Source organism: Geotrypetes seraphini, chromosome 13 (assembly GCF_902459505.1).
Source record: "Geotrypetes seraphini chromosome 13, aGeoSer1.1, whole genome shotgun sequence".
Lineage (NCBI taxonomy): Eukaryota > Metazoa > Chordata > Amphibia > Gymnophiona > Dermophiidae > Geotrypetes > Geotrypetes seraphini.
Genome location: NC_047096.1, coordinates 33,481,714 through 33,506,783, shown reverse-complemented (window position 1 = coordinate 33,506,783; position 25,070 = coordinate 33,481,714). Strand labels below are relative to the sequence as shown.

General features: G+C 41.8%; 2 protein-coding genes across 4 annotated transcripts in view; one reads left to right on the top strand and one right to left on the bottom strand.

Annotated features, from left to right (window-relative positions):
• DLAT (dihydrolipoamide S-acetyltransferase) overlaps positions 1-4,243 on the top strand; it is a 46,841-nt gene extending 42,598 nt beyond the window's left edge. The window contains exon 14 of the mRNA XM_033918575.1: positions 224-4,243. Coding sequence (XP_033774466.1) covers positions 224-353 — 130 coding nt within the window. The 3' untranslated portion in view covers positions 354-4,243. The remainder of the gene's footprint in view (positions 1-223) is intronic.
• Positions 4,244-4,257: 14 nt separating this feature from the next.
• PIH1D2 (PIH1 domain containing 2) overlaps positions 4,258-25,070 on the bottom strand; it is a 155,175-nt gene continuing 134,362 nt past the window's right edge. For all 3 annotated transcript variants that reach the window (XM_033918578.1, XM_033918577.1, XM_033918579.1), the window contains exons 4-6: positions 20,932-21,177; positions 13,989-14,278; positions 4,258-7,058 (exon numbers count right to left, since the gene is read on the bottom strand). In XM_033918578.1, coding sequence (XP_033774469.1) covers positions 6,927-7,058; positions 13,989-14,278; positions 20,932-21,177 — 668 coding nt within the window. In that variant the 3' untranslated portion in view covers positions 4,258-6,926. The remainder of the gene's footprint in view (positions 7,059-13,988; positions 14,279-20,931; positions 21,178-25,070) is intronic.

Genomic DNA, 25,070 nt, shown 5'->3' with positions numbered 1-25,070 from the left:
TGTTTTGGGGGGTTAGAGAAAGAAACCCTGAGAGTTGATGCCCATAGATCAGCTTTGCAGTTTGTAACAGGATATTTACCCCAGGGAGATTTATAAATGCACAAAGTCAGGAAAAAGAATATAAGATGCATAATGAAATATGGGCTCTTTCCTCTCTTTGAACACTTCTGAGCTTTCAGTCTGGAGTAATAAAGTCCCTGCGTATGTTATCCTCTTTCCACAGCTTTGATGTTGCCAGTGTGATGTCCGTGACCCTGAGCTGTGACCATCGTGTAGTGGATGGTTCGGTCGGAGCTCAGTGGCTGGCAGAGTTCAAAAAGCTCTTGGAGAAACCAACCACTATGCTGCTATAATTTTAATTAACTGTAAAAACCATTACCTAGGTCATTTGTTTGTTGTAAACAAGATATTTATATATTTCATTGTCAAAGACTCCAGTAAGTGCTCTTTTTTATTTAAAAGATCAAAAGGAAAATGACATTAGTTTATTTTTTATTATCTGATATGTACAGATAAGGGGTTTATAATATGCAATAGTGTTAAAGGATTGAATGACAAGCAGAACTGTATATATTACAGTGAGTAAATAGGTGACAAATTCAGCTTCAGTGAATACCAGTAAAATGTACTCTCAGTGAGTATTTGGATTATATAAAAATTACCAGTATGAACCTAGAATTTAATATGAAATTAAAAAATTGTATTCAGGAGTTAGTGAATATAGGCCCAGCCAATTGGAAAATGTATTTTTTAATAGCGTATCACATTATCTGTTTTTCAGAGAATAATTTGCTCTCTGCGCATTAGAATGCATCTAGGATTTTTTTTTTCAGTAGCGTAATTTGTACTTTTAACACCAGTGTTTGCCCAAGTCTGTGGATTTCTGATTGGTTGGTCAGCCTCTCTTTAAATAAGAAATTTAAGAGCCTGACTTGCAAAGCTTTTCTGCTCCCCCCACCCCAACAGCATGTGGGGAAAAGGGCTCAGGAAACTGGACTCCACGTGTTCTGGTTGGATTCATAGTTTGCTGCTTGGAAAGTCCATAGTTCACTCCAATATTGACTTTTTACTAAGTGTTATTTTACAGTGCTACTTTCCTCATTGGAGTTTTATCAGATTTAAAATATAAAATGAAATGTTTTGAGTTCAGGTGTTTCAATGGAGCTGCCTTTATGCTAAAATATACTGGTACTTACCAGTTTATTGAATAAGAATTTTCTGCTTTTTGTCCAATATAGGAAAAAAATAATTATTCTTAATGCTGTAAGAGAAAACAGCTATGTATAATAAAGCTTTATTTCATTCAATATATCTGAAACAGATATGCATGGAATCTATATTGGGGTAGTAATAAGTTTATTTCATTTACCTTTGTAGCAGCAGGAGACTCTTTAACTTCTAGTTTGATTTTTAACTCATCCAATGTTTGGCTCTATGAGCTTTGATTTGCAATACCAAGCCATAGGGGTTGCATAGAAGGTTGCATTTTTCAATGAAACTAAAATAGGCCAAGTAACTTGTTCTTGGCTGAAGTGTCAGCACATTTAGGTAATATATTTATTGTGGACAGTTACATTCTTCTAGTGCCACAAACTATCTTTTACAGAAAGTCTAGAGGACTTTTAGGATATCTGAACTATTTTTCAACTCCATTATTCCTGCTTTGACTAATCCTGCTATGAAGTCATTACTAATTTATCCCCAAACCTGAGATTTTTTAAGCAGCTTCTAAATAATAGCAAACCACCAGTTCCAGACCCAGTCTCATTGACTCTTTCCTTCTGGTACAATTATGTGTGTGAGTGTTTACATGCTTTGTGGTAGTGGCAAATGTAATTGACACATTAAGTAACCCTGCCAGCATACTGCTGGACTGAATATGAAAATCTAGTTGTTAATAGGGTATTGGAAATGGAGTACAATTATGATTTTCATTAAGCATCTAATCTTTAAAATTAATGCAGCCACATTTTATGTTAAATTATGAAAGCTAAATTTGCAGGGTCTTCATGATACATTATGTAAGTCTGAAGGCCATTGCTTGAAATTATGGATATTCAGGCCTAACGCTGACTTCTCATGGGAGAGAGCACACATGAACAGCTCTGTTCAGTAAATCAGTTCTTATTATTAGTTGCACAAATCAGCTTGTTTTGAACTAAAGCACTGTGAGCTTTGATTTGCAAAGACAGGATATTTTTGTTTGTTTTATTTTTTAAACACCCTCTCACCTCTGCTTAACCACCAAAGTAACAATAACAGCCCTTAGCCAGAGGCCACAAACTGCAGTGTGTTCTGGAACTCAAGTATCAAGGAACCTAAATCTGATCTCTAGGTCGGAGCTTTCAAGTGACACATACCTAGAATAGTTTGCTCAGGGACCTTAGGATGGTTTCTTCTCATGCTGCTTGCAAATGTTAGTTGAAAGCTTTTCCATTTGATAAATATGAACACTTAACCTTTTTTTCAATTTTTTATATATCAACTGGTTTTTGTTGTTCTTTTTTGTTTATTTCTCTCTTGCAAAAGCCCTCATTTTCTTTATTATCTGGGATCTGCTTTAAACCCTGATTGTGAAAGTGATGGCTGAGAGGCCCTTCTCTTGTTGATCTGTGAGCACTACCTTCAGTATCTCCAGCCTTAATAAGCCTTTGATTCTAAGGTCAGGCTTCTGTATGACACAGCACAGCAGTACCACAGAATCACCAAGCTGACCCACCATTATAAAATGTTGCCTGTTTAGAAGAAAGGCAATTACGGTTGTAAATAGAAGTAGCTGAGAGTTATAGGAATGGAATCCCAATAGAGTCAATACATGATAGTATGACTACCATTCAAAAAAATTAGATAATTAGAAGCAAATTTTCAGGCAGCCTATCTGAAAATGTTGTCCTAAACTTAAACTCTTAAACTTATAAGAATTTTATCTGTAAGGACTGCTATTTAGGTGAGCCATCTCAGTGATAGTTATTTGGCTAATGCCTGAAAATCACTGCTGTTCACATAGCTTTTAGTCCTGCTCTTTGAGTACTCCTGTCCCCTCCTGTTCTTGCATGGATACGTTTTGGCCCTATAGTGGAATGTATGGATGTTTTATCTATTTACCAGCAACCGTTTGTTGTTTTTTTTTGTTGTTTTTTTAAAAAAGCACTTAAGCAGTTAGTACCTAAAACTTTTTGAATACTGATGACCCACACTATATATGTTAATGTATTTAAACTATTGTTATTGCTTACATGTATGTTTTTAGCACCAATGGCATTCATTCAATCATAGTAGTGTTGAAATAGAAGTGGTAGCAACTTAAAACAAGATAATTTACGAAGAAACAATTAATTGGGCAAAGTAAGAAAAAAGTCTGTTTAGTTAATTGTGAGCTGGAGTAAGCAATGTTTCTTTAACCTTTGTCTGCTATGAAATTAGCGCAGGTGAGGGCATGCATATTACACAGCATTAATTTATGCTGGGACCAGTGAGGTGCTGTGTTAAGAATTTAGTGCTGAGATTTCAGCAGTTTGCCAAGAATGGGCATTATAACCCATATTACTTAAACCCTTTGTAACAGACAGCAAAATGCAGTGCAAGAAGGTGCTACCTTCATGCTTGTGCTTGTACAGTTCACTACATGTTTTCCTACAGACTGCTATGGCATTGGAACGAGATGCATGGGATTTTACAAGAGGGGAGGAAAATAAAATATGATAACTCCAGCAGTGGCAGGTCCCATTTTCTCTTAATTTAGCATTGGAACTGGACCTTGAAATGGTTGTATATGTATGCAAAATTATTTTGCATCCTTTTATCTTGGCGTACTAATACAACAAAATTAACAGGTGCTAGCAAGTAATTTTAAAAAAGAAGCACAAATGATTTCTGCAAAAGTTAAGAATGGGTAGTATTAAGAAGTTGAAAAAATAAATCTGTATTTTGTTACTTTGAATCCTGTTCAGTTAAAATTATATTTTCCCAAAAATTTGTGCTGTGGAATAAATAGTTTACTTCTGGCAGACACGTTTTCAATTGTTTAGTCCTTGATCTTGCAGTGGTGGTGGTGTGTGGGTTGGGATGTAAATATACTTACTTTTTAAAAACTGATAAGCATACTGTAATTCCCCAATAACCCTAAAATTGTATGGAACGGAGGGAAAATTTCTTTTTATAACAGTACATTCTCTTTTGTTTAGCAGAATAAAGCTAATTGACAGCCATACATATTTATTTGAATAAATGGAATCATCATGTATGTCATTTGTTTTATTCAGTCACTTTTGATAAAATCCAAAAATTTGCATACAAAATAACTGGACACCTTAGATATGTAGATACTGTACAGGCTCTTCCTCTTTTCCTGTTAACACATTTTACCTTGCTGTGGTGGATGACATCTTTTTCACTTGTACTTACATGGGTTGAAAAGGTCCCTTTCTGTTATTGAAAACTTAAAAGAATCTAGTAAAAAAATACTCTGTATTCAGAAGAGTGTCCAGAAAAGAGGTAGGATAATTACTGTGTATGTGAAGTCACTGCTGCAGCAAGCTGAATCTCGCCACAGCACCTGCAAGACCTTGCAGGAAACACCCCCTTTCTCCTTTGAACTTTACCATATCTAGGTTGGACTCAAAAGAACGCCCATCTCTGCTCCAAAGTCCTCCATCTATTACTGCTTTGCACAGTTTCTGTATGTTTTAACTTGCTTTTACCTATAAGTAAACAGTTATATTCTGTAACTTAAGGACATAAGAATAGCCTTATTGGGTCAGACCAATGGACCATCAAGCCCAGTAGCCCGTTCTCAACAGTGGCCAATCCAGGTCACTAATACCTGGCCAAAGAGGAAACTTATATAAAGGCTGTTGGCATTTTATTTTTCTGTTAACAACTAGTAGAAGAAAATTTAAAAGAATTTCAATTTACTTTAAAATAAATATTGCTCAGAATTGTTTATGTATTTTAAACCTGTAACATATTTGCACTGGAGCAATTTTTACACTAACAGTACAATGTAAATTTGTTAACTGTAACATGTCCCCTCTTGATTACAAAAATATAAGTTTTAATATACTCTCTATTCTGTTTGTGAATTTTTTTTTTCATTTCCCTTAACTAAGAAAATAAACTAGAAGCTGAGCAGTTTTATGAATGTTTATTAATGGCTTGGAAAGCTTGAAGCAATGGAAAAGTTGAAAAAAGTAATAAAAATGGGGAAGTCTATTTTCTTTAAACTAACTGAACTATGGAATAATATCCCTTTGTACCTGAGAGAATTAGGCTCTCCAAATCTTCCGTATATATTTAAAAACTTGGTTATTTACCAAACTGTAAATTTTTTATTTTTACTGTCTCTTCCCGAACATTTCATACTGTAAATTGAGTCAAGCTTTATTCTTATAAAGATGACACGGTCTATAAATTCAAGCTTTAATTTAGGGGAGGTGTTGCCTTTATAGACTAACTAATTTATTGAGGCATGAACTTTTGAGGATCTAAGTCCATTTACACTCTGGTTCTTGAAAGTTCTTGATAAACTAGGTAGTTTAGAAGCAGGTGGTACCTTATATCACAAAAATGAAAAATATACTAATATGAAGAAGAAATAATGTGTGTGTGGGGGGGTAGCTTAATGGTTAGGGCTGTGACATAAGAACTGAGTATGATTCACATTGTAGCTTCTTGTGACTCTGGGGAAGTCACTTAACCCCCTGTTACTCCAGGTACAAAATAAGTACCTGTATATTAATAGTTCAAAATGCAACAGTAAGCCTCTTATATATATATATATATATATAGACAATGGATAGCAGAACACCTACAGACCTACTATATGAAACTATATTGGCTGCCCGTAACCACAAGGATCAAGTTTAAATTAGGCATCACTGCCCTTAAGATTCTGACAGGCAATGCCCCCAATTACCTAGCAGAGTTGGCCATCCTACTCCAGGGCGCCTCCACCAGAAATCTTTTCCACTTAAAATTCCCAGCATGCAATAATATAAAGACTATCATGCAAATTACCTTATGCATCCAATATCAATTAGCAAAATGGTGGAAACAACTATCACACTGATCACTATCTCAGATTCAGAAAGCATTTCTATACCAAGACACGGAGCCAACCCTGAAGTAACTGAAATGGTAATTACAAAAGCACATTTCTAGACTGTCTAATGCAATTCTTGGGACATAATGATGAGCCAACTATGACCTACTTGTAACTATATATTTGTAACTATGACCTAACTGTACTAGCAACTCTATTGAATGTCCATGTCAAACTGTCCATTGTAACTTCCTGGCTCACTGACCCCAACCTCTTGTAATAGGTAAAGGTGGACTAGAAAACCTTATTAACATAACTTGTAAACCACTTTGTAGCCACAGAAAAGCAATATATCAAATCCTATTCCCTTATATTTTTAAGAGGAAAAGCAAGAGTCGGAAATAAGACACTTCAATATGAGTGGTATTTTTGGCAGTTACAAGGAGGAGAATTTGACTGCTTACTAAAATTGGTAAGCTCACAGTAAAGTCTCATCAAATTATCAGTGAGTGGTCATTTTATTGGAAACTGACATCATTAATTAATTCATTATTAAACATATGTAGGAAGAGTTCTACTGTTGTCAGAGCAGAGCCTTTATTAAGTTTTAATTTTGAAAACAAATTGGTGTCTACTGGAGCAGAACTGCTTGGAGAGCATGGAAAAGAGCTTCACTTCTGTTCCATGTCCATAACGAAGAATTTCTCACTACATAAAAAAAAGTGTTTGCATGTTGGGTAAGTAGATTAGGAAAAAGTTTACTAATTTTGAGGTGATTGTTGAACTCCAGAATAAAACTGGATCCTCTTGCGGTATGGACAGTTATTTACTAGAATCCTTTTCAGAGCTGAAGCTGCACGATAGCCCTTTCTGAAAGAAATTCCTCTCAGACTGGCATTGTAATAAGCAGTACACATGTCCTTTTATTAAATTTTGCCTTAACAGCATCCTCATCAATGGTTTCTGGCAGATCCAACTGTAGTCTATACTTTGCTGGTATCTCAATTATTACATCATCCTGGAATGAAGCAAAGTGAAAAATAGAGAAATTAGAGCCTTACCTGCTAATTTTCTTTCTTTTAGTCCCTCCAGCCCGGCACAGAAACGGATGGGTTTATGCTCTCTGGCTACAGTACAAGTGGGCTGTGCAGTCCCTATTACAATTAGTCTTGACAAATAGCCAAGCAGAAAATAAGGCTGAAAACCCCCCAATAACATCCCCCTACTTACAAGAAGAAGACAAAGGGAAAAACACTATTAGATACTGATTAGAACAGGAACCTTTCAGAAATCCCCCCACAGTTTACCAGCTGAACCAAAATGCTACTGCTCTTTAAACTCTCCAAACAACCAATCCCATAGAAAAAAACCTGAATTTGCAAAAACACCAAACAAAATGACAGGGCAGGGTCTGTGCCAGTCTGACTTATGGAACTCCTGGGTCCGCTGAACATAAGAGTGAAGGACCCTATGGACATCCAACTTGCACAACTGCCTCTGCTCCAACAAGCTCTCCCAATTACCCAACCAAGGACTGGGTCTGTTCGAGATTCACTCCCTGAACCAGATTGGAAGACTGGAACTAATCCCCAATGCAGGACTTGAAAGTCCAAATCATGAATCTGGCAACCACCACTGAAGAGGGCACATGTGAGCTCGAGCTCACCGTACCACTTCTAAGGAGGCTGCCATGGACCCTAAGACTTGCAGAAAGTCTTGTGCCAGCAGAAATCAGCAGTCCATCAGAGAGCGAATCTGCAGCTGCAGTTTATACACCCTGGCCTCCGGATGGAAAATAGAGAATGACACGGTGACAAAATTCATCACCGTTCCCGTCCCCGCGGATAACCGCGGGAAACCATCTTCATGTCATTCTTTAAAGAGAGAGAGAAGAATCAGAGTATAATTGGGCACAACCACTGACCCACAAGCTTTGCTTTGAAGAATGCTGGTGTAGAAGGACCGAGGTTGAAATAGACACTAGAAAATGACATGGGATTATTTCCCGCGGTTATCCACGGGAACGGTGATGAATTTTGTCACCGTGTCATTCTCTAATGGAAAACTCCCCAAGCTGTGTTGAAAATAACTCCGAGATACTCTAAGCACTGAGATGGAATCAACCGGCTTTTGGACAGGTTGACCACCTAGCCTAGGGACTGCAGGAACAGCACATTTGCTTACAGCAGTGGTTCCCAAACCTGTCCTGGGGGACCCCCAGCCAGTCAGGTTTTCAAGATATCCCTAATGAATATGCATGAGAGAAATTTGCATACCTGTCATTTCCATTATATGCAAATCTCTCTCATGCATATTTATTAGGGATATCTTGAAAACCTGACTGGCTAAGGGGTCCCCCAGGCAGTGGCGTACCTAGAGCAGTGGTTCCCAACCCTGTCCTGGAGGAACACCAGGCCAATTGGGTGTTCAGGCTAGCCCTAATGAATATGCATGAAGCAAATTTGCATGCCTATCACTTCCATCATATGCAAATCTCTCTCATGCATATTCATTAGGGCTAGCCTGAAAACCCGATTGGCCTGGTGTTCCTCCAGGACAGGGTTGGGAATCACTGCCCTAGGGTATGTGGCACCCGAGGCCCATCAATTTTTGACACTTCCCCCATCTATATAAAAAATATGATTTTTAGTAACAATCCACATATCGCACAACAAGAGTGTACCTAGGAAAAGGCAGCATCTTAAATACTGCAGTGAGCACTAGAACACCAACACATACATTGTAAAACTAAACAAGCCAGATCATGCACAATTGATCCTGTACAGTCGATGCTATCAGAAAGCCATGTCCCTTTCATACACACAGATACACCCTCGACCAATATGGAATAATCACAAACTGAAAATATAAATATGTAGACAAAAGTTAAACTGAACCGCCAAGAAACCAGACCCTGGATACAATGCAACACCACAAAAACAGTAACACATGTCCTCTAATACAGTGCAAAATATAAAGACAGTAGATGTAAATTTGAAAAAACTGATACATAACAATCACCACTTTACAAATTAACAAATAAAAATAAAACAAATAATGAGAAATAAAAAAATACCATTTTATTGGACTAATCCCCGTAAGCTCGGTCCCCATTCCCGCAAACCACCTGATTCCATCCACACAAGCCTTGAATTGTTTATATTAAAGTATAAAAAGAAACAATATTCTGTACAATTGTCAATTTATAAATCAGCGTCTTCTCCCCACTCTCTTCCCCATTTCCCTTCAGCATCCTCAGCCCACTCTCTCTCCACTTTCCTTCAGCGCACGCACATAAAAACAAGCAAGTAATTTTATATCATTTTCATTCTATTCATTCATAGAAATTAAAGTCTAGATAATGCCAGTCACATAACAAAACATGATTTTACAAAAATAATTCCCTGCACAGTCAAGCCTGCAAGGATTACTAGATGTCTTTCAGCAGCTCCCCTCCCTCCCTCCCCCTTACCTTTGTGGCCAAGTCAAAATGATCTACCAACAATAAAATTTTAAAAACACAAAGCACGCTGTACGCAGAGAAAATGTTAATTATTTATATTCTGCGGGTTTTCAAAGAGGTCAAGGCAGATGACTTTATTCAATGTCACCTCAGTAACAACTATACAAAAATAGACACATATTCCCCCTCCCTTTTTACTAAACCGCGATAGCGGTTTTTAGCGCAGGGAGCTGCGCTGAATGCCCCACGCTGCTCTCGATGCTCATAGGCTCCCTGTGCTAAAAAACGCTATTGCGGTTTAGTAAAAGGGGGCCATAGTGCAAAATATAGACAGCAGATATAAATTCTCAAAACGGACACATTTTGATCACTAAGTTGAAAATAAAATCATTTTTCCTACCTTTTTGTCTGGTGATTTCATGAGTCTCTGGTCCTTCTTCTTTCTTCTCCTGCCCCCCCCCCCCTCTTTCTTTCTCTCTCCCCCAGGCTCCCCTCTTTCTTCTGCCTTTCTTTCTCTAACAAATAGAAATAAGAAAATACCATTTTATTGGACTAATCTATTTTTCAATTAGCTTTCAGAGGCCAAATCTTTCTTCAGAACAGTACAGTATACTGCTGTTATAGAATCCTGTCCTGACCTGAGGAAAGGGGTTTAGTCCAAAAAAAGATTGCCTTATTTCCATTTCCTATTTATAAACTTTTATCAATAACGGGTGCTAGAATATATGTATGTCTGTCTTTCTTTCTTTCTGTCTCACTCCCTGTCCTTGTGTCTTTCTTCTTTTATTTCTGTTTCCCTCTCTCCTATTATTTGTTTTTTTTTTCTATTTGTCTCTCTTTCTGCCCCCTATGCAGCATTTATTTCCCCTTGTTTACTTTCTTGTACAGTAACCATATCAGCATTCCATCCCCCTCCATTTCCTTTTACATCAGCATTTCCCCCCTCCTTACTTCCCTGTGCAGCATTTTCCTCCCTCCCCACTTCTCTGTACAGCAGCTGCTGCAGCACTTCTTCCCCTGTTCATTTTCCTTTGCAGCAGTTTTTTTTTTTTTTTTAGAATGCGAGAAGGGATGGTGTAGGCAAGGAATTAAGCGAGGGGAAAGTGAGGTTTGGATGGGATTGTCACACCGCAGTGGGAATGTCAGATGGGAGGTTCAATGGGGGTTCAGATGTGTGGAGGAGGTTTGTGTGGTGTTGGGGGAGGGGTGGAGGGGGGAGCATGAAGAGTAAGGGAGGCTGCAAGACGGTACCTAACATTTTATGCGTGCATGTACATTTATGTCTGCTTCCGATTTACGTTTCACGGAACATGTTTTTTATTATAGTAGATTGTGCTTGTTCTCCCTGCAAAGCAATGGAAGAATGTTTATTTTCCTTTCCAAACAACCCCCCTCCCCCCTCCCCTAAAATTGGTTATTGTCCCCTACCAAACACACCCCTCCCCCAAAAACAAAGCAAGATCACTCTGTGTTTCCTTTCCAAGCACTCCCTCTTCACCCAAATCAATGAAACAAACTTATCCCCTAGTACAACTGCTTTAGTTAAATAAAAATTGTTCCCTGCCCCAAGTACACAGGTTTTTTCTTATCTGAGAAGTGTTCAGTTTTCTTGAGCAGCTGTGTCAGGGTCCTACGCAGGCTCCTTGTAGCGATAGGGAAAGCGCCACACGTACACTGCTGCAGACTCCTTAGTGAGCTTGAAGAAACAGCCACACACAAATAGTGGCAGGTGCTAGAAGAAATGTGTAGATTTATAAGTGGGTTTTTTTTTTTTTTTTGCTGTGTGTTTTTCTCTCAGTGTGTGTATGTCATTTTGTGTTTTTTTTTAAATATTTGTCTCTCTCTCCTTGTCCAAAGTTTTAAGTTTTTCTTTAAATCTGTCTCTTTAGACCCCTGTGTGATTTTTGTGTGTCACCTTCTATGTATGTATTTGGCTGCTGTCTGTATTTGTTACTGTAGCTCTCTCTGTGTGTGCTTTGGTGTCTGTTTCTATTGTCCTCCTGTGTGTGTATTTTCAGTGTGTGCAGATGTGTATCACCTACCTTTTATTTTTGTGTTGTAATAACGGAAGTGGCACAGAGTAAGTTGTTTTTAGTAAATCGGCAGAGTAGAAATGGTAGAAAGTATGAAATAGGCACAGAGTGATTAGTGTAGGTCAAACCGCCACTTGACACTCATGTAAATGCGAAAGTTCACACGTGGAATGCGTCTATTATTAACCGGATGCAACATTGTTATGACGACCGTGTAACGCGCCTGCTATTTAAAAAAAATCAATGCTACAGTTACTTAAATTCCTTCACTACACATGTGCCAGTTTTATTTAAGTTTTGCAACATTGTTTTAGACCATAGTGAGAGCCGGGTGAGAGCGGCGATCTGCAGTTGGGGGCGAGGGGGGGAGGGGGGGTTTGTTGGGAGCCGTGTGAGAGCGGCGATCTCCAGTTGGAGGGGGGAGGGGGGTTGTTGGGAGCCGGGTGAGAGCGGCGATCTGCAGTCTGCAGTTGGGGGGGGGAGGGGGTTGTTTTTATTTGAAAGCCGGCACCAAGTTGGGGGTTAGGGGGGGAGCCGGGTGAGAGCGGCGATCTCCAGTTGGGGGGGGGGAGGGGGGTTGTTTTAATTTGAAAGCCGGCACCATGCACAGTGGGAGCCGGGTGAGAGCGGCGATCTGCAGTTGGGGGTTAGGGGGGGAGGGTGGTTGTTGGGAGTCGGGTGAGAGCGGCGATCTGCAGTTGGGGGTTAGGGGGGGAGGGGGGTTGTTGGGAGCCGGGTGAGAGCGGCGATCTGCAGTTGGAGGAGGGGAAGGGGGTTGTTTTAATTTGAAAGTCGGCACCATGCAAATTGGGAGCCGGTTTAGAGCGGCGATCTGCAGTTGTGGGTTAGGGGGGGAGGGGGGTTGTTTGGAGCCAGGTGAGAGCGGCGATCTACAGTTGGAGGGGTGAGACGGGTGATAGCGGCAATCTGTAGTTGTGGGGGTGGGGGTCGTTTTAAATTGAAAGCCTGAGGAAGGTCGCTGCAGAGCTGTAATTTTTTTTTTTTTTTTTTTAAGCTGTCACAGCCGGGGCTGCGCATGCGCACTCGTGTTTTCGGGACGGATCAGGGAACACGTTTTTTTTAGTGCGCATGCGCGGCCTAGCATTTTATTATATTAGATTACACTACTACTTGATTCTAAGTAAATCTTTCTACCTTTTGTCGTTTCTGCTTTAATCATCTTCTTTTCGCTCTCTTTCTATACAGCGTTTGTCCTCTCTCCCTTCCATGCAACATCTGCCCTCTCTGCCCATTGCACCCAGCTTCTGCCCTCTCTCTCTACCCCTTCCATCTACTGCCTACACTCTCTCTGCCCTTTCCATCCACTATCCACCCTCTCTCTTCCATATGGCATCTTCCCTCTTTCTATGTCCCTTCAATAAACTGTATATCCTGTGCCTCTTCTCTCCTTTGTACATGATTCATTTCAGCTTCATCCCATCTCCATTTTTCTGTCTCCACCCCCTCCCCTATGCTCTGCCATCTCTCTCTTCTCCTTTCCTTTCTTCCCATTCCACCCCGTGGTCTGACATCTTTATCCCCTTCCCTCCCCCATGCCCTGGCACCTCCTCTACCTCCTTTCCCTCTGGTCTGGCATTTGTCTCCCTCCCCCTCCATGGTCTGGGTGCAGCAGCATTTCTTTTCCCCTTCCCTGTCTCACATACCCATCGGCAGCGCAGCCTTCACAACTTGCTACTCTTGCTTGGGGCCTTCCTCGCTGCCATGTCCCACCTACTTTCTGTGTCTGCGGAGGAAGGCCCCAAGAAAGTAAGAGCAGTGAGCTGTAGGTCTCTCTCTTTTGTGCCTCCCTCCGGCGAGTGTTTAGTTTCTGGCCGGCTCCCTTGCTGCAGTCGTTCTTTCGTTCAAAGCCGTGAGCGGTGGCTCCTCTCACAATCCATGCCTGCATCGGAAGCCTTCTCTCTGCCCGTGGCTTTGAGCAGAAAAATGACTACACCAAGGAAGCCGGCCAGAAGCTAGACACCCGCCAGAGAGAGGCACAGAGGGGAGAAGGTCATGTTGGTTGGGACTCGAAAGGGAGCATAAGCGGGGCTGTGGGTTGGACACCCCTGATTTAAAGTTAACTGCTGCTGCTGGTTAAGGAAAGCAGCAGCGGCAGAATAGGGAGGGTGGTTCCAGACCTGGTGGGCCGGCTGTATGCACCCCCTTAGGGCGTACACCTGGGGAGGACCGCACCCCCCCCCACACACACACAAACACACCCCTTGGTACACCACTGACAGTATGTCCTAATCTTATAATTTTTTACCTTGGGGCTAGTAAAGTTATCTTTGTGTACAATGACTGATTAAGCATAATGATTCACACACTCCTCTTCCCAAAGAGATGGAAAACCAAGGAGGAAAAAACCTAGCCTGATTGGAAGGGTTCTTGGTCTTTATCTGCCTTTGGCTTCTGTGTTATTTTATATTAATTGCCAGGGTTCTGCACATACCTTAGAAATACTTAGGTCACATTTAGACATAGAATTAATGCCAGGCAGCTGAACTCTGAGCTCCAGAATCTGTGACTTCCCTCTCTCATCCTTCAGGATATCCAGCTGGTAATGGGGCAGTCTAGGATCATCTCTAGGCTCTTCAGTGCTGGAAATCTCCTCAATGAGACCTGCTTTCACAGGCTGGATATGCTCTTCCTCAACTAACCGAATACGTGAGATGTTTTCTTCAAGATCTTCCTTTTCTAGCTTAAGGTTTCTTAGCTGCTGAAACAAAGAATCTTCCTTGCCTAATAAAAAGAAATAGACCAATTTTTATTGTAGAATGAAATATTTGTTAAGATATTTAAAGAAAGATCTCACTTAGAAATCAGTAGAACACATAGGTGTTCTAGTTTCATTTACTAAGTCACTGATGTAGAACTGTGCTCAATATTTAACTAATGCCAAATTCCTATTATACTAGACTAGTCTTATAGCCCGTTACATTAACGGGTGCTAGAATATATGTGTGTGTGGCTCTCTTTATTTCTTTCTCTCTCCTTAGCCGCTTTCTTTCTTTCTGTCTTTCTTTTTCCTTGGCTGTCCATCACCACCCCTTGCCTGTCCCCTGTCCATTCTCCCTTCCTTTTACCTCCCCTGTGTCCACCACCACCCCTTCACAGCTCTCCTTATGTAGAAGCAGTCCTTCTCCCTTTGTTTTACCTCCCCCCTGTCCAGCAGCACCTTCCTTCTCCCCCTGTCCAACATTAGGCCTCCGTTCCTTTTTCATCACCCCCCCTGTCCATCAGCACCTCTTTCCTTCTCCCTCTGTCCAGCAGTAGGTGTTCCTTCATTTTTCTCCCCCCTTCTCCTTCTTATCCCTATGATACACTTACCTTGCTCTGCCCCTGATCAGAGGTTCCCTACAGCCGCCCAGTTGCACCCATTGGAAAAGTTCCCTCTGCAGCATCCCGCACCCCTCCTGACGCGACTCCCGCTGTCTTTCTTTCTGTCTGTCTCTGTCGCTGGCCCCCTTTGTCTGTTTGTCTTTCTGTGTATCTCCCTGCCCCTGTGTCTTTCTTCTTTTCTTTCTGTCTCCCTTCCTCCCTCTGTCTGTCTGTCCGAAGCAGCATTCCCTCCCCCCACACCAGTTCCCTGTGCACCTGCCCCTGAGTCTTTCTTCTTTTCTTTGTCTCCCTCCCTCTGTCTGTCTGTCCAAAGCAGCATTCCCTCCCCCTCCATTTCCCTCCCTCCACACCAGTTCCCTGTGCACCTGCCCTTATGTCGTTCTTCTTGTCTTTCTGTCTCCCTTCCTCCCTCTGTCTGTCTATCCAAAGCAGCATTCTCTCCCCCTTCCATTTCCCTCCCCCCACATCAGTTCCCTGTGCAGCAGCATTAGCGTTTCCTCTACCCCCCTTTCCCTTCCCGCAGTCACGACTACAAACGCGGTCCCGAGTCCTTTGCCGCCCCCCCTTTCCTTCCCGCGGGTCCGACTACACATGGCAATTCAAGCAGCGTGTGCAGCAGTCTTCACACACTGCTTCGGGTCCTTCTACTGCCCTGATTTACTCTGGCACGTCCGGAGCAAATCAGGGCAGTAGAAGGGCTCGAAGCAGTGTGTGAAGACTGCTGCACATGCTGCTTAAATCGCCAGTTGGGCCCGCGGGAAGGGGGAGGCGGCAAATGACTCGGGTCCTGGGCAGCAGAAAGTTGCTGGGCTCATCGGTGGGGGCACGATCCCTCTCCTCCCAGACCCTCCCCCCCCCCCCCGCTGGAGGAACGGAGATCGGTGGCTACAGCCGCTGGCTTCGGTGTCTTCTATCCACTGCGGCCAACCCTAGCGGAAACAGGAAGTAGTTAGAGAGGGTGGGCCGCAGTGGACAGAAGACAGCAAAGCCAGCGTTAGCGCGGTGCAGCGCTTTTCTCTTCATTTAAAGGCAGGTGAGCCGGCGAGAAGGAGGAGGTGGTGGTTTTGGCAGTGAGTGAAGGCGGGAGGGGGGAGTCGCCGGCTGTGCTGTGCTTTCCCGATCTGGCCACCGCATACACACTCTGACCACGGACCTACGGATCACAGATCAGGGATCACAGATCACACAGGTCTGAGTGCGTATGCGTGGCTATTGTTTTATTATATAGGATACTATATAATGCAGAAGCTGAAAACTTAATTTGTAATTTTCCTGACCACTGCCCATTTAGTCTCCCTCATGTTTTACTGACAAGTGTTCCACTTGGGTAGGGTTGGCATATGGCTCCAGAAAAAAGACAGATTGAGACAGCCGGGTTTTACTTCCATTGCTTTCAATGGAAGTTAAAACCAAGATATCTCTTTTTTAAAAAAAATTCTTTATTCATTTTAAAACTGACAAACAAGTAATTAATATTAAAACATTACATTACTAATAAAATATACAGTACTTGATATTCTTATACATATAATCCATTAAAGTAGAAATTATAACCCTTACCCCCACCCAACAATTCTTCAACAGAAATCCAATGATTAAATAAAAATATTAATCATCCGATTTCCCCCCTCCCCCCAATAAAATACATGTATCCATCAGAAAGGAAAACGATGTTCATTCATTACAATAATTCTCTAATGGCCCCCGTTCTGTACAGCAATTGCTCTTTCCATTTTAAAAATGTGACAAAGTGAATTCCACCAAAAAGAATAATTAAGATTTGTATAATTTTTCCAATTAGCCGTAATGTGAATTACCACCCCTGTCAAAACCAAGATATCTCAATCTGGCCTCCTTACTTCCATTGCTTTCAATGGAAGTAAAACCCGGATGTCTCAATCAGTCCTTTTTCTGGAGCCATATGGTAACTCTACGTTGGGGAACTGGTCTTAGTCTAGGGCAGGGGTAGGGAACTCTGGTCCTCGAGAGCCATATTCCAGTCGGGTTTTCAGGTTTCCCCAATGAATATGCATGAGATCTATTTGCATGCACTCAGGACCGCGTTTGTAGTCGTGACTGCGGGAAGGGAAAGGGGGGTAGAGGAAACGCTAATGCTGCTGCACAGGGAACTCATGAGAACAAGCGCACCCTAAGTACAAATAAAAAAGCCAAAAACAGAAAACTATTACTGTTGGGGGATTCCATCATCAGAGGCATTAACCTTGGAACACAGGGCGAGGAGACCAAAATAGTGAAATGTCTTCCAGGATCCTCAGCTACCAGGAGTTCCAGGCAAATACTGACTATAATTAAGGAAGAAACTAAGGATTTTAACACTGATGTTGTTATCCATCTGGGAACAAATGACCTGGCCAACAACTCCACACTTGCAGCACAGAAAGCTTTTCGGGAGCTTGGTGAGAGCGTGAAACCTTTTGTAAAGACTTTAGCTTTTTCTGAAATACTGCCTGCATATGGAAAAGGAGAGCAAAGAGTGAAAAACACAGAGGACTTTAATAGATGGCTCAGAGCCTGGTGTCATCAAGAAGGCTTCAGGTACATAGGAGAATGGGGAAATACATGGAAGGACAAGAAGCTATATTGCACTGATGGGCTACATATTACTACAGCAGGAAAAAGAAACCTTGCAGAGAAATTTAGACAATATTTTTCTAGGCATTTAAACTAGAAAGTGGGGGTGATGTATGTACGAAGGACAATTATAGAGACCACCCCCGGCAAAAGAAAAGATGTGATAGTAGTAAAGGCTGCAACATAAGCAATATCAGCAACTCATTTCTTAGTATTGCAACGGAAAGTGAAACGACACAAAAATCCATACGAAAAAGGAGATTATCGCTGAAAAATAGCTGGAAAGCGATGACCACAAATGCTCACAGTCTAAGCAACAAAGTTCATGATCTGCAAGCCCTGATATTAGAGGCAGATCTAGATATTGTTGCTATCACAGAGACATGGTTCAGTGAATCACATGGATGGGATGCAAACATACCGGGATATAATCTTTTTAGGAAGGACAGAGATGGTCATAAAGGTGGAGGAGTAGCTCTCTATGTAAAGATCAATATCCAAATGACCGAAATGCAAGGGACCTGGGGAGAGGAAGAAGCGATATGGATTGCTCTGAAAAGAGAAGAAAGGAACTTCTATCTATGTAGGTGTAGTTTACAGACCTCCGACTCAATCGCAGCAAATTGATAAGGATCTGATTGTGGATATCCAAAAGTTTGGAAGGAAAGAGGAGGTTCTGCTGTTGGGAGATTTCAACCTGCCGGATGCGGACTGGAATGTTCCGTCTGCGGAATCGGAAAGAAGTAGGGAGATTGTGGATGCCTTTCAAGAGGCTCTGCTCAGACAAATGGTGACGGAACCCACAAGGGAAAAAGCGATATTGGATCTGGTCCTCACAAATAGAGAGAGTATCTCTAATGTTCGAGTGGGTGCTCACCTGGGAAGTAGCGATCATCAAACGGTTTGGTTTGATATAACGACTAAAGTGGAGAGCGGCTGCACGATACTTAAAGTCCTAGATTTCAAACGTACGGACTTTAATGCAATGGGAAAGTACCTGAAGAAAGAGCTGTTAGGATGGGAGGACATAAGAGAAGTGGAAAGACAGTGGTCTAAGCTGAAAGGAGCGATAAAAATGGCTACGAACCTTTATGTGAAGAAAATCAATAAAAACAAGAGAAAAAGGAAGCCGATATGGTTCTCCAACCTAGTGGCTAAGAAAATAAAGGCGAAAGAGTTGGCGTTCATGAAATATAAAAAAACCAAGAAGAGGAGAGCAGAAAGGACTACAGGGTGAAACTGAAAGAAGCCAAGAGAGAGATATGTTTGGCGAAGGCACAGGCGGAAGAACAAATGGCTAAAAATGTAAAAAAGGGAGATAAAAATTTTTTCTGATATATTAGTGAAAGGAAGAAGATAAAAAATGGAATTGCTAGGCTAAAAGATGCTGGGAACAAATATGTGGAGAGTGATGAGGAGAAAGCAAATGTGCTAAACAAATACTTCTGTTCTGTGTTCACAGAAGAAAATCCTGGAGAAGGACCGAGATTGTCTGGCAAAGTTACACGAGAAAATGGAGTAGATTCTGCGCCGTTCACGGAGGAGGGTGTTTATGAGCAACTTGAAAAACTGAAGGTGGACAAAGCGATGGGACCAGACGGGATCCATCCCAGGATACTAAGGGAGCTCAGAAAGGTTCTGGCGAGTCCTATTAAAGACTTGTTCAACAAATCTCTGGAGACGGGAGTGATTCCTGGGGATTGGAGGAGAGCGGATGTGGTCCCTATTCATAAAAGTGGTCACAAGGATGAAGCAGGAAACTACAGGCCGGTGAGCCTCACTTCAGTTGTTGGAAAAATAATGGAAGTATTGCTGAAAGAAAGGATAGTGTACTTCCTTGAATCTAATGGGTTACAGGATCCGAGGCAACATGGCTTTACAAAAGGTAAATCGTGCCAAACGAACCTGATTGAATTTTTTGATTGGGTGACCAGAGAGCTGGATCGAGGACATATGCTAGATGTAATTTACTTGGATTTCAGGAAAGCCTTTGATACAGTTCCTCATAGGAGGCTGTTGAACAAACTTGAAGGGCTGAAGTTAGGACCCAAAGTGTTGAACTGGGTCAGAAACTGGCTGTCGGACAGACGCCAGAGGGTGGTGGTTAATGGAAGTCGCTCGAAGGAAGGAAAGGTGACTAGTGGATTCCCTCAGGGTTCGGTGCTGGGGCCAATCCTGTTCAATATGTTTGTGAGTGACATTGCTGAAGGGTTAGAAGGAAAAGTGAGCCTTTTTGCAGATGATACCGAGATTTGTAACAGAGTAGACACCGAAGAGGGAGTGGAAAATATGAAAAAGGATCTGCAAAAGTTAGAGGAATGGTCTAATGCCTGGCAACTAAAATTCAATGCAAAGAAATGCAGAGTAATGCATTTGGGGATTAATAATAGGAAGGAACCGGGGAGGAGAGAAGCTGATATGCACGGACGGGGAGAGGCACCTTGGGGTTATAGTGTCCGAAGATCTAAAGGCGAAAAAACAGTGTGACAAGGCAGTGGCTGCTGCCAGAAGGATGCTGGGCTGAATAAAGAGAGGCGTAGTCAGTAGAAGGAAGAAGGTGTTGATGCCCCTGTACAGGTCATTGGTGAGGCCCCACTTGGAGTATTGTGTTAAGTTTTGGAGACCGTATCTGGCGAAAGACGTAAGAAGACTTGAGGCGGTCCAGAGGAGGGCGACGAAAATGATAGGAGGCTTGCGCCAGAAGACGTATGAGGAGAGACTGGAAGCCCTGAATATGTATACCCTAGAGGAAAGGAGAGACAGGGGAGATATGATTCAGACGTTCAAATACTTGAAGGGTATTAACATAGAACAAAATCTTTTCCAGAGAAAGGAAAATGGTAAAACCAGAGGACATAATTTGAGGTTGAGGGGTGGTAGATTCAGGGGCAATGTTAGGAAATTCTACTTTACGGAGAGGGTAGTGGATGCCTGGAATGCGCTCTCGAGAGAGGTGGTGGAGAGTAAAACTGTGACTGAGTTCAAAGAAGCGTGGGATGAACACAGAAGATTTAGAATCAGAAAATAATATTAAATATTGAACTAGGCCAGTTACTGGATAGACTTGCACGGTCTGTGTATGGCCGTTTGGTGGAGGATGGGCAGGGGAGGGCTTCAATGGCTGGGAGGGTATAGATGGGCTGGAGTAAGTCTTAACAGAGATTTCGGCAGTTGGAACCCAAGCACAGTACCGGGTAAAGCTTTGGATTCTTGCCCAGAAATAGCTAAGAAGAAAAAAATTAAAAAAAAAAAAAATTTTAAATTGAATCAGGTTGGGCAGACTGGATGGACCATTCGGGTCTTTATCTGCCGTCATCTACTATGTTACTATGTACTATATTCATTGGAGAAACCTGAAAACCCAACTGGAATACGGCTCTCGAGGACCGGAGTTCCCTACCCTTGGTCTAGGGGCAAAAAATTCCACTAAACTAAGAGCCAATAACTCTCTCTTTCATTACCATTATGTTCCCTTTCCTTGGTAACTGCAGCATGACTTTCCATTCCTTTGAGACTTGCTCTCATTCGCTTTAAACTTCCTTTCAGTGTGAATGTAGTGATGTGGAAAGAATGGCACAGAACTAGCTTGAAATTCTCCTCTGTGTACTTCATTGCCAGTTGGATCAGCTGGTTCATTTCTATTTGGTTATCGTCTGCTTTCTTTAACATCTCTGGATTATAAGCAATGTCAATGATACTGTAAAACTCTGTAAGACATAAAGCATGCACAGGTTTATGGAGGTTGCTGTAACAGTGGTACTGAGAGTCACTGTAAACTCCCATTATAAGACATAAAAGACATTGGTAATTTTAGATGTGTTTCCCCGTGATAAGTTATTGTGTAAGCTACTACCAAAACCAGGAGTGAAACTCACTTTTTTTGCTGTAAATGCTGTATTTTAGCAGTGCATTATTTCCCTGCTTTTACAGCCGGAGGCAGAGCTAGGAGTGGGTTATGCTCCCCACAAAAACACGTCTGAGTAAGCAGTAAGGCCCATATTCTATAAGTGGTGCCTTAACTTAGGTGCTAGAAGGTGCCTAAGTGAAAAATGCCATTTAAAAGACATTTTAAAATTATTTTCAAAGTGCCTACTGGTGCCAGAATCGTGCCTACACAGGCGCTTTATAGTGCCTAACATCATTGTAAACATGGTTAATGCTGGAAGTGGTGTTAGGTGCCATAAAGCGCCTATGTAGGTGCGATTCATGTCAAAGGCAGGCATTGGAAATATAGGCCTTGAAAATCCTGGTCTACTTTTCCGGTGCTTACCTTTGCCAAAGGCGCGATTCTCTAAATGGCACCATTATGTGATTGATACATGATCGGCGGATGCTTTTAAGGCGGCTGCCAACAATTGCATGTTCAGAGAATCCAAGCCTAACGGTATAGATCTAGGAGAAAACTGGTTAAGAGATGTTTTATTGTCCTCGAAGCTGCGTACTATTAGGAAATATTTTGATTTTATATCATTTTAAATCCTAGTCCAATCTTCAATCCTTTCAATATTGGTTTATTGTAATGTTATTTATCTGGGATAGAAACATAGAAAGATAACTGCAGAAAAGGGCTATAACCCATCAAGTCTGCCCACTTTACTGACCCATCCTCTTAAGTCTATGCCCTAATGCCAATTAAAAATCATACAAAATACAGCAATTCGTTTGATTTTTAATTTGAAAAAACACGATCATATCAGTGTATATTATCAAAAGCTTCACTGGCTTCTGTTTGAGGCTAGAGTGTTATTTAAATTTGGATGTATTTGTTTTAAAGTTTTATTTGGCTTAGTACCAGCTTACCTTGTTTCTCATTTTAGTTTTTTTTATTTTTAAGAAAAATATCCGTAGATCTGGTTGGTTTTATTTTCCTTCAACAAATGCATGTCGTTACAAAAAAATTTTTGGATAGGACCCTAGCATTCCAAGCAGGATTAATGAATTCATGTTTGAATCTTCTTGTTTCTCCATTTCTTACTTACTATCAATTTCAAAAAGATCTTAAAACCCATTTATTTAGACAATATAATATACATTACTGATTTTCATATTATCATGTAGTTATAATGTACTTTTTATCTTTTTATTTACACTTCTTGTAGTTGATATCATGTTATCTTTATTCATTAGTTTTAATGCTTGTATTTCTCAGATTTTATTATGTTTGTTATTATTATATTGTATGCTGAGTTCCTAATTGTGTAAACTGCTATGAACTGCTGGTTAGGCGGTATATAAAAATAATAAACTATTATTATTATTAGTGTCAAGATCTGCACTGCTTTGAACCCATCCACATTAACCCCAGGCCCCACCAAATCATCAGGCTATCCAACTGATTACAACACATACAGATAAGACTTCAACCACATGAAAAAGTTAAGTTTAGGTAGCCAGTATGGTACTATATACTCTGTGACTACCACTCCTTCAGTACAATTAACTGTGAGAATCAACAAGTCACTTATCACCTTTGTTTTCGTACTACTGCTACTTGTTTCTATAACACTACTTAACATACACAGCACTATACACAAAACATGAATGAGGCAGTCCCTGCTCAGAGCTTATAATCTATTCAAGATGCAAATAGGCCAAGTAAAGTACTAGGGAATTTATTGTGGGAATCATTAAAACAGACAGGTGCTGAAATGGTGAACAGGGGTTAAGAGTTAAAAGCAGCCTCAAAAAGATAAGAAGATTAGACGGGCACAACCTCCAAATTGTTAGTGCAGGCCAGCTAGGCAGGTTCCCCTAAGGGTTGCTCTGCTAGCTACCGACTCAATCTAGAGTCTGTCTTCTCACTGTCAGAGCTGTCCCAGGAGCACTGGGAACCTCTGCAGCACTGAAAGCCTCACAATCCGGATAAAATACCCAAAAATAATAAAAATGATCTCAGAGCAGATCAGAAAACCACCTTCCAACTTACTTGTAGAAGGAACAGCTAAGGAAGAACTGAAGTGTAGCCCAGAGCAAGAGGTGGAGCTGAAGAAAATGTAACTCCTACACAAACTCGTGGGTGGGGATGTATAATCCACTTGTCAAGCCTCCTGTACCTTTTGCACCAGAAGGGCTTTTAGACAAATTCGAATATGGCCATAGAAAGTCTGTTCCAGTGAAGTTTTTTTCTCAAGGGGGATAAATATGTTTATTTTTTGCTTAATATTGAAGGAAGATGTAAGGGGAATATGTTACTGTTTTTATTTTTGTTTTAATGATGCTTATAATGCATTTTGTATGTCATTTGTATGCATTTGATTTTGTAACCGGCTTAGGATTTAAATGGGCTAGAAGCTTTTTAAATAAATAAAACCAAGGGAGGACAGCTTATCAAGGAGCAGGTGGTGATCAATAGTGTCAAAAACAACAGATAGATTTAATACCTTACAAGTGGCTTGGCGTTGGCTTGTGCATGCCTTGGGAGGTGATCCGTTGGTTACTGATTTTTTGCCTTTGCAGGGTAATCCGGCCTTTCCTCCTGGAAGGGAATCTACAGAGTACCGATTATGGGAAGCTAGAGGAGTTTTATGTTTAGAACATATATTGGGAGATGAAGGAGAGCTGTTGACTCGTGCAGAATTGTTAGCTAAAGTAGGAAATACTTGGGGTGCACAGTTTGCGTGTTTTCAAGTGGAGCACTAAGTGAGATCCCTTGACAGAGCACAATTGAGATTGCATATGGGGGCTAAATTATGAGAGTTGTTTACTCGGGAAGAGGGGGTGTCTCTTTCGGTATCTTGTATATATGCTAGATTGCAAAAGTTGCTACCTGAGAAGAACTACAGGTACATTAGAGGTAAATGGGAAAGAGATCTAAAGCTTAATTTGGGACATTAGGATATAGCTCGAACTCTGAGGTCGACACTGGGGGTGACCCCGTGTGCATGGTTAAGAGAAACATACTATAGGGTGACATTACGTGCTTATTACACTCGTACACAGTTATATTATAGTGGAGGTCTCCCTGCATCATCTAATATAATAAAATGGTAAGCTGCGCATGCGCACTTCCTATGCGTGCGTCCGTTTTCCGTGAGCTGCAGCTAGGAAGTGCGCATGTGCGGCTTACGGTCTGAAGCCGGGACCGCAGCCAGCCGCCGATCTATGTTCCTCCAGCGGGCGGGTGGCCGAGTGAGCGAGCGGGCGGGGGGGGTCTCGGAGGAGAGGGATCGCCGCCGCCGCTCAGCACCCCCACCGAAGAGCCCAGCAACTTTCCGCACCGGCTCTTACAATGACCTGAGTCCTTTGCTGCACCCCCTTCCCTTCCCGCAGGCCCGACTACCTACCCGGCGATTCAAGCAGCGTGTGCAGCAGTCTTCACACGCTGCTTCGGGGCCTTCTACTGCCCTGATTTGCTCTGCCGCAGTCTCTGATGATGTCATTAGGGACATGCCAGACTAAATCAGGCCAGTAGAAGAACCCGAAGCAGCGTGTGAAGACTGCTGCACACGCTGCTTGAATCTCCGGGTAGGTAGTCGGGCCCGCGGGAAGGGAAGGGGGGGGTTAGAGGAAACGCTAATGCTGCTGTACAGGGAACTGCTGTGGGGGTGGGAAATGGAGGGACAGGGAATGCTGCTTTGGACAGACAGACAGAGGGAGGGAG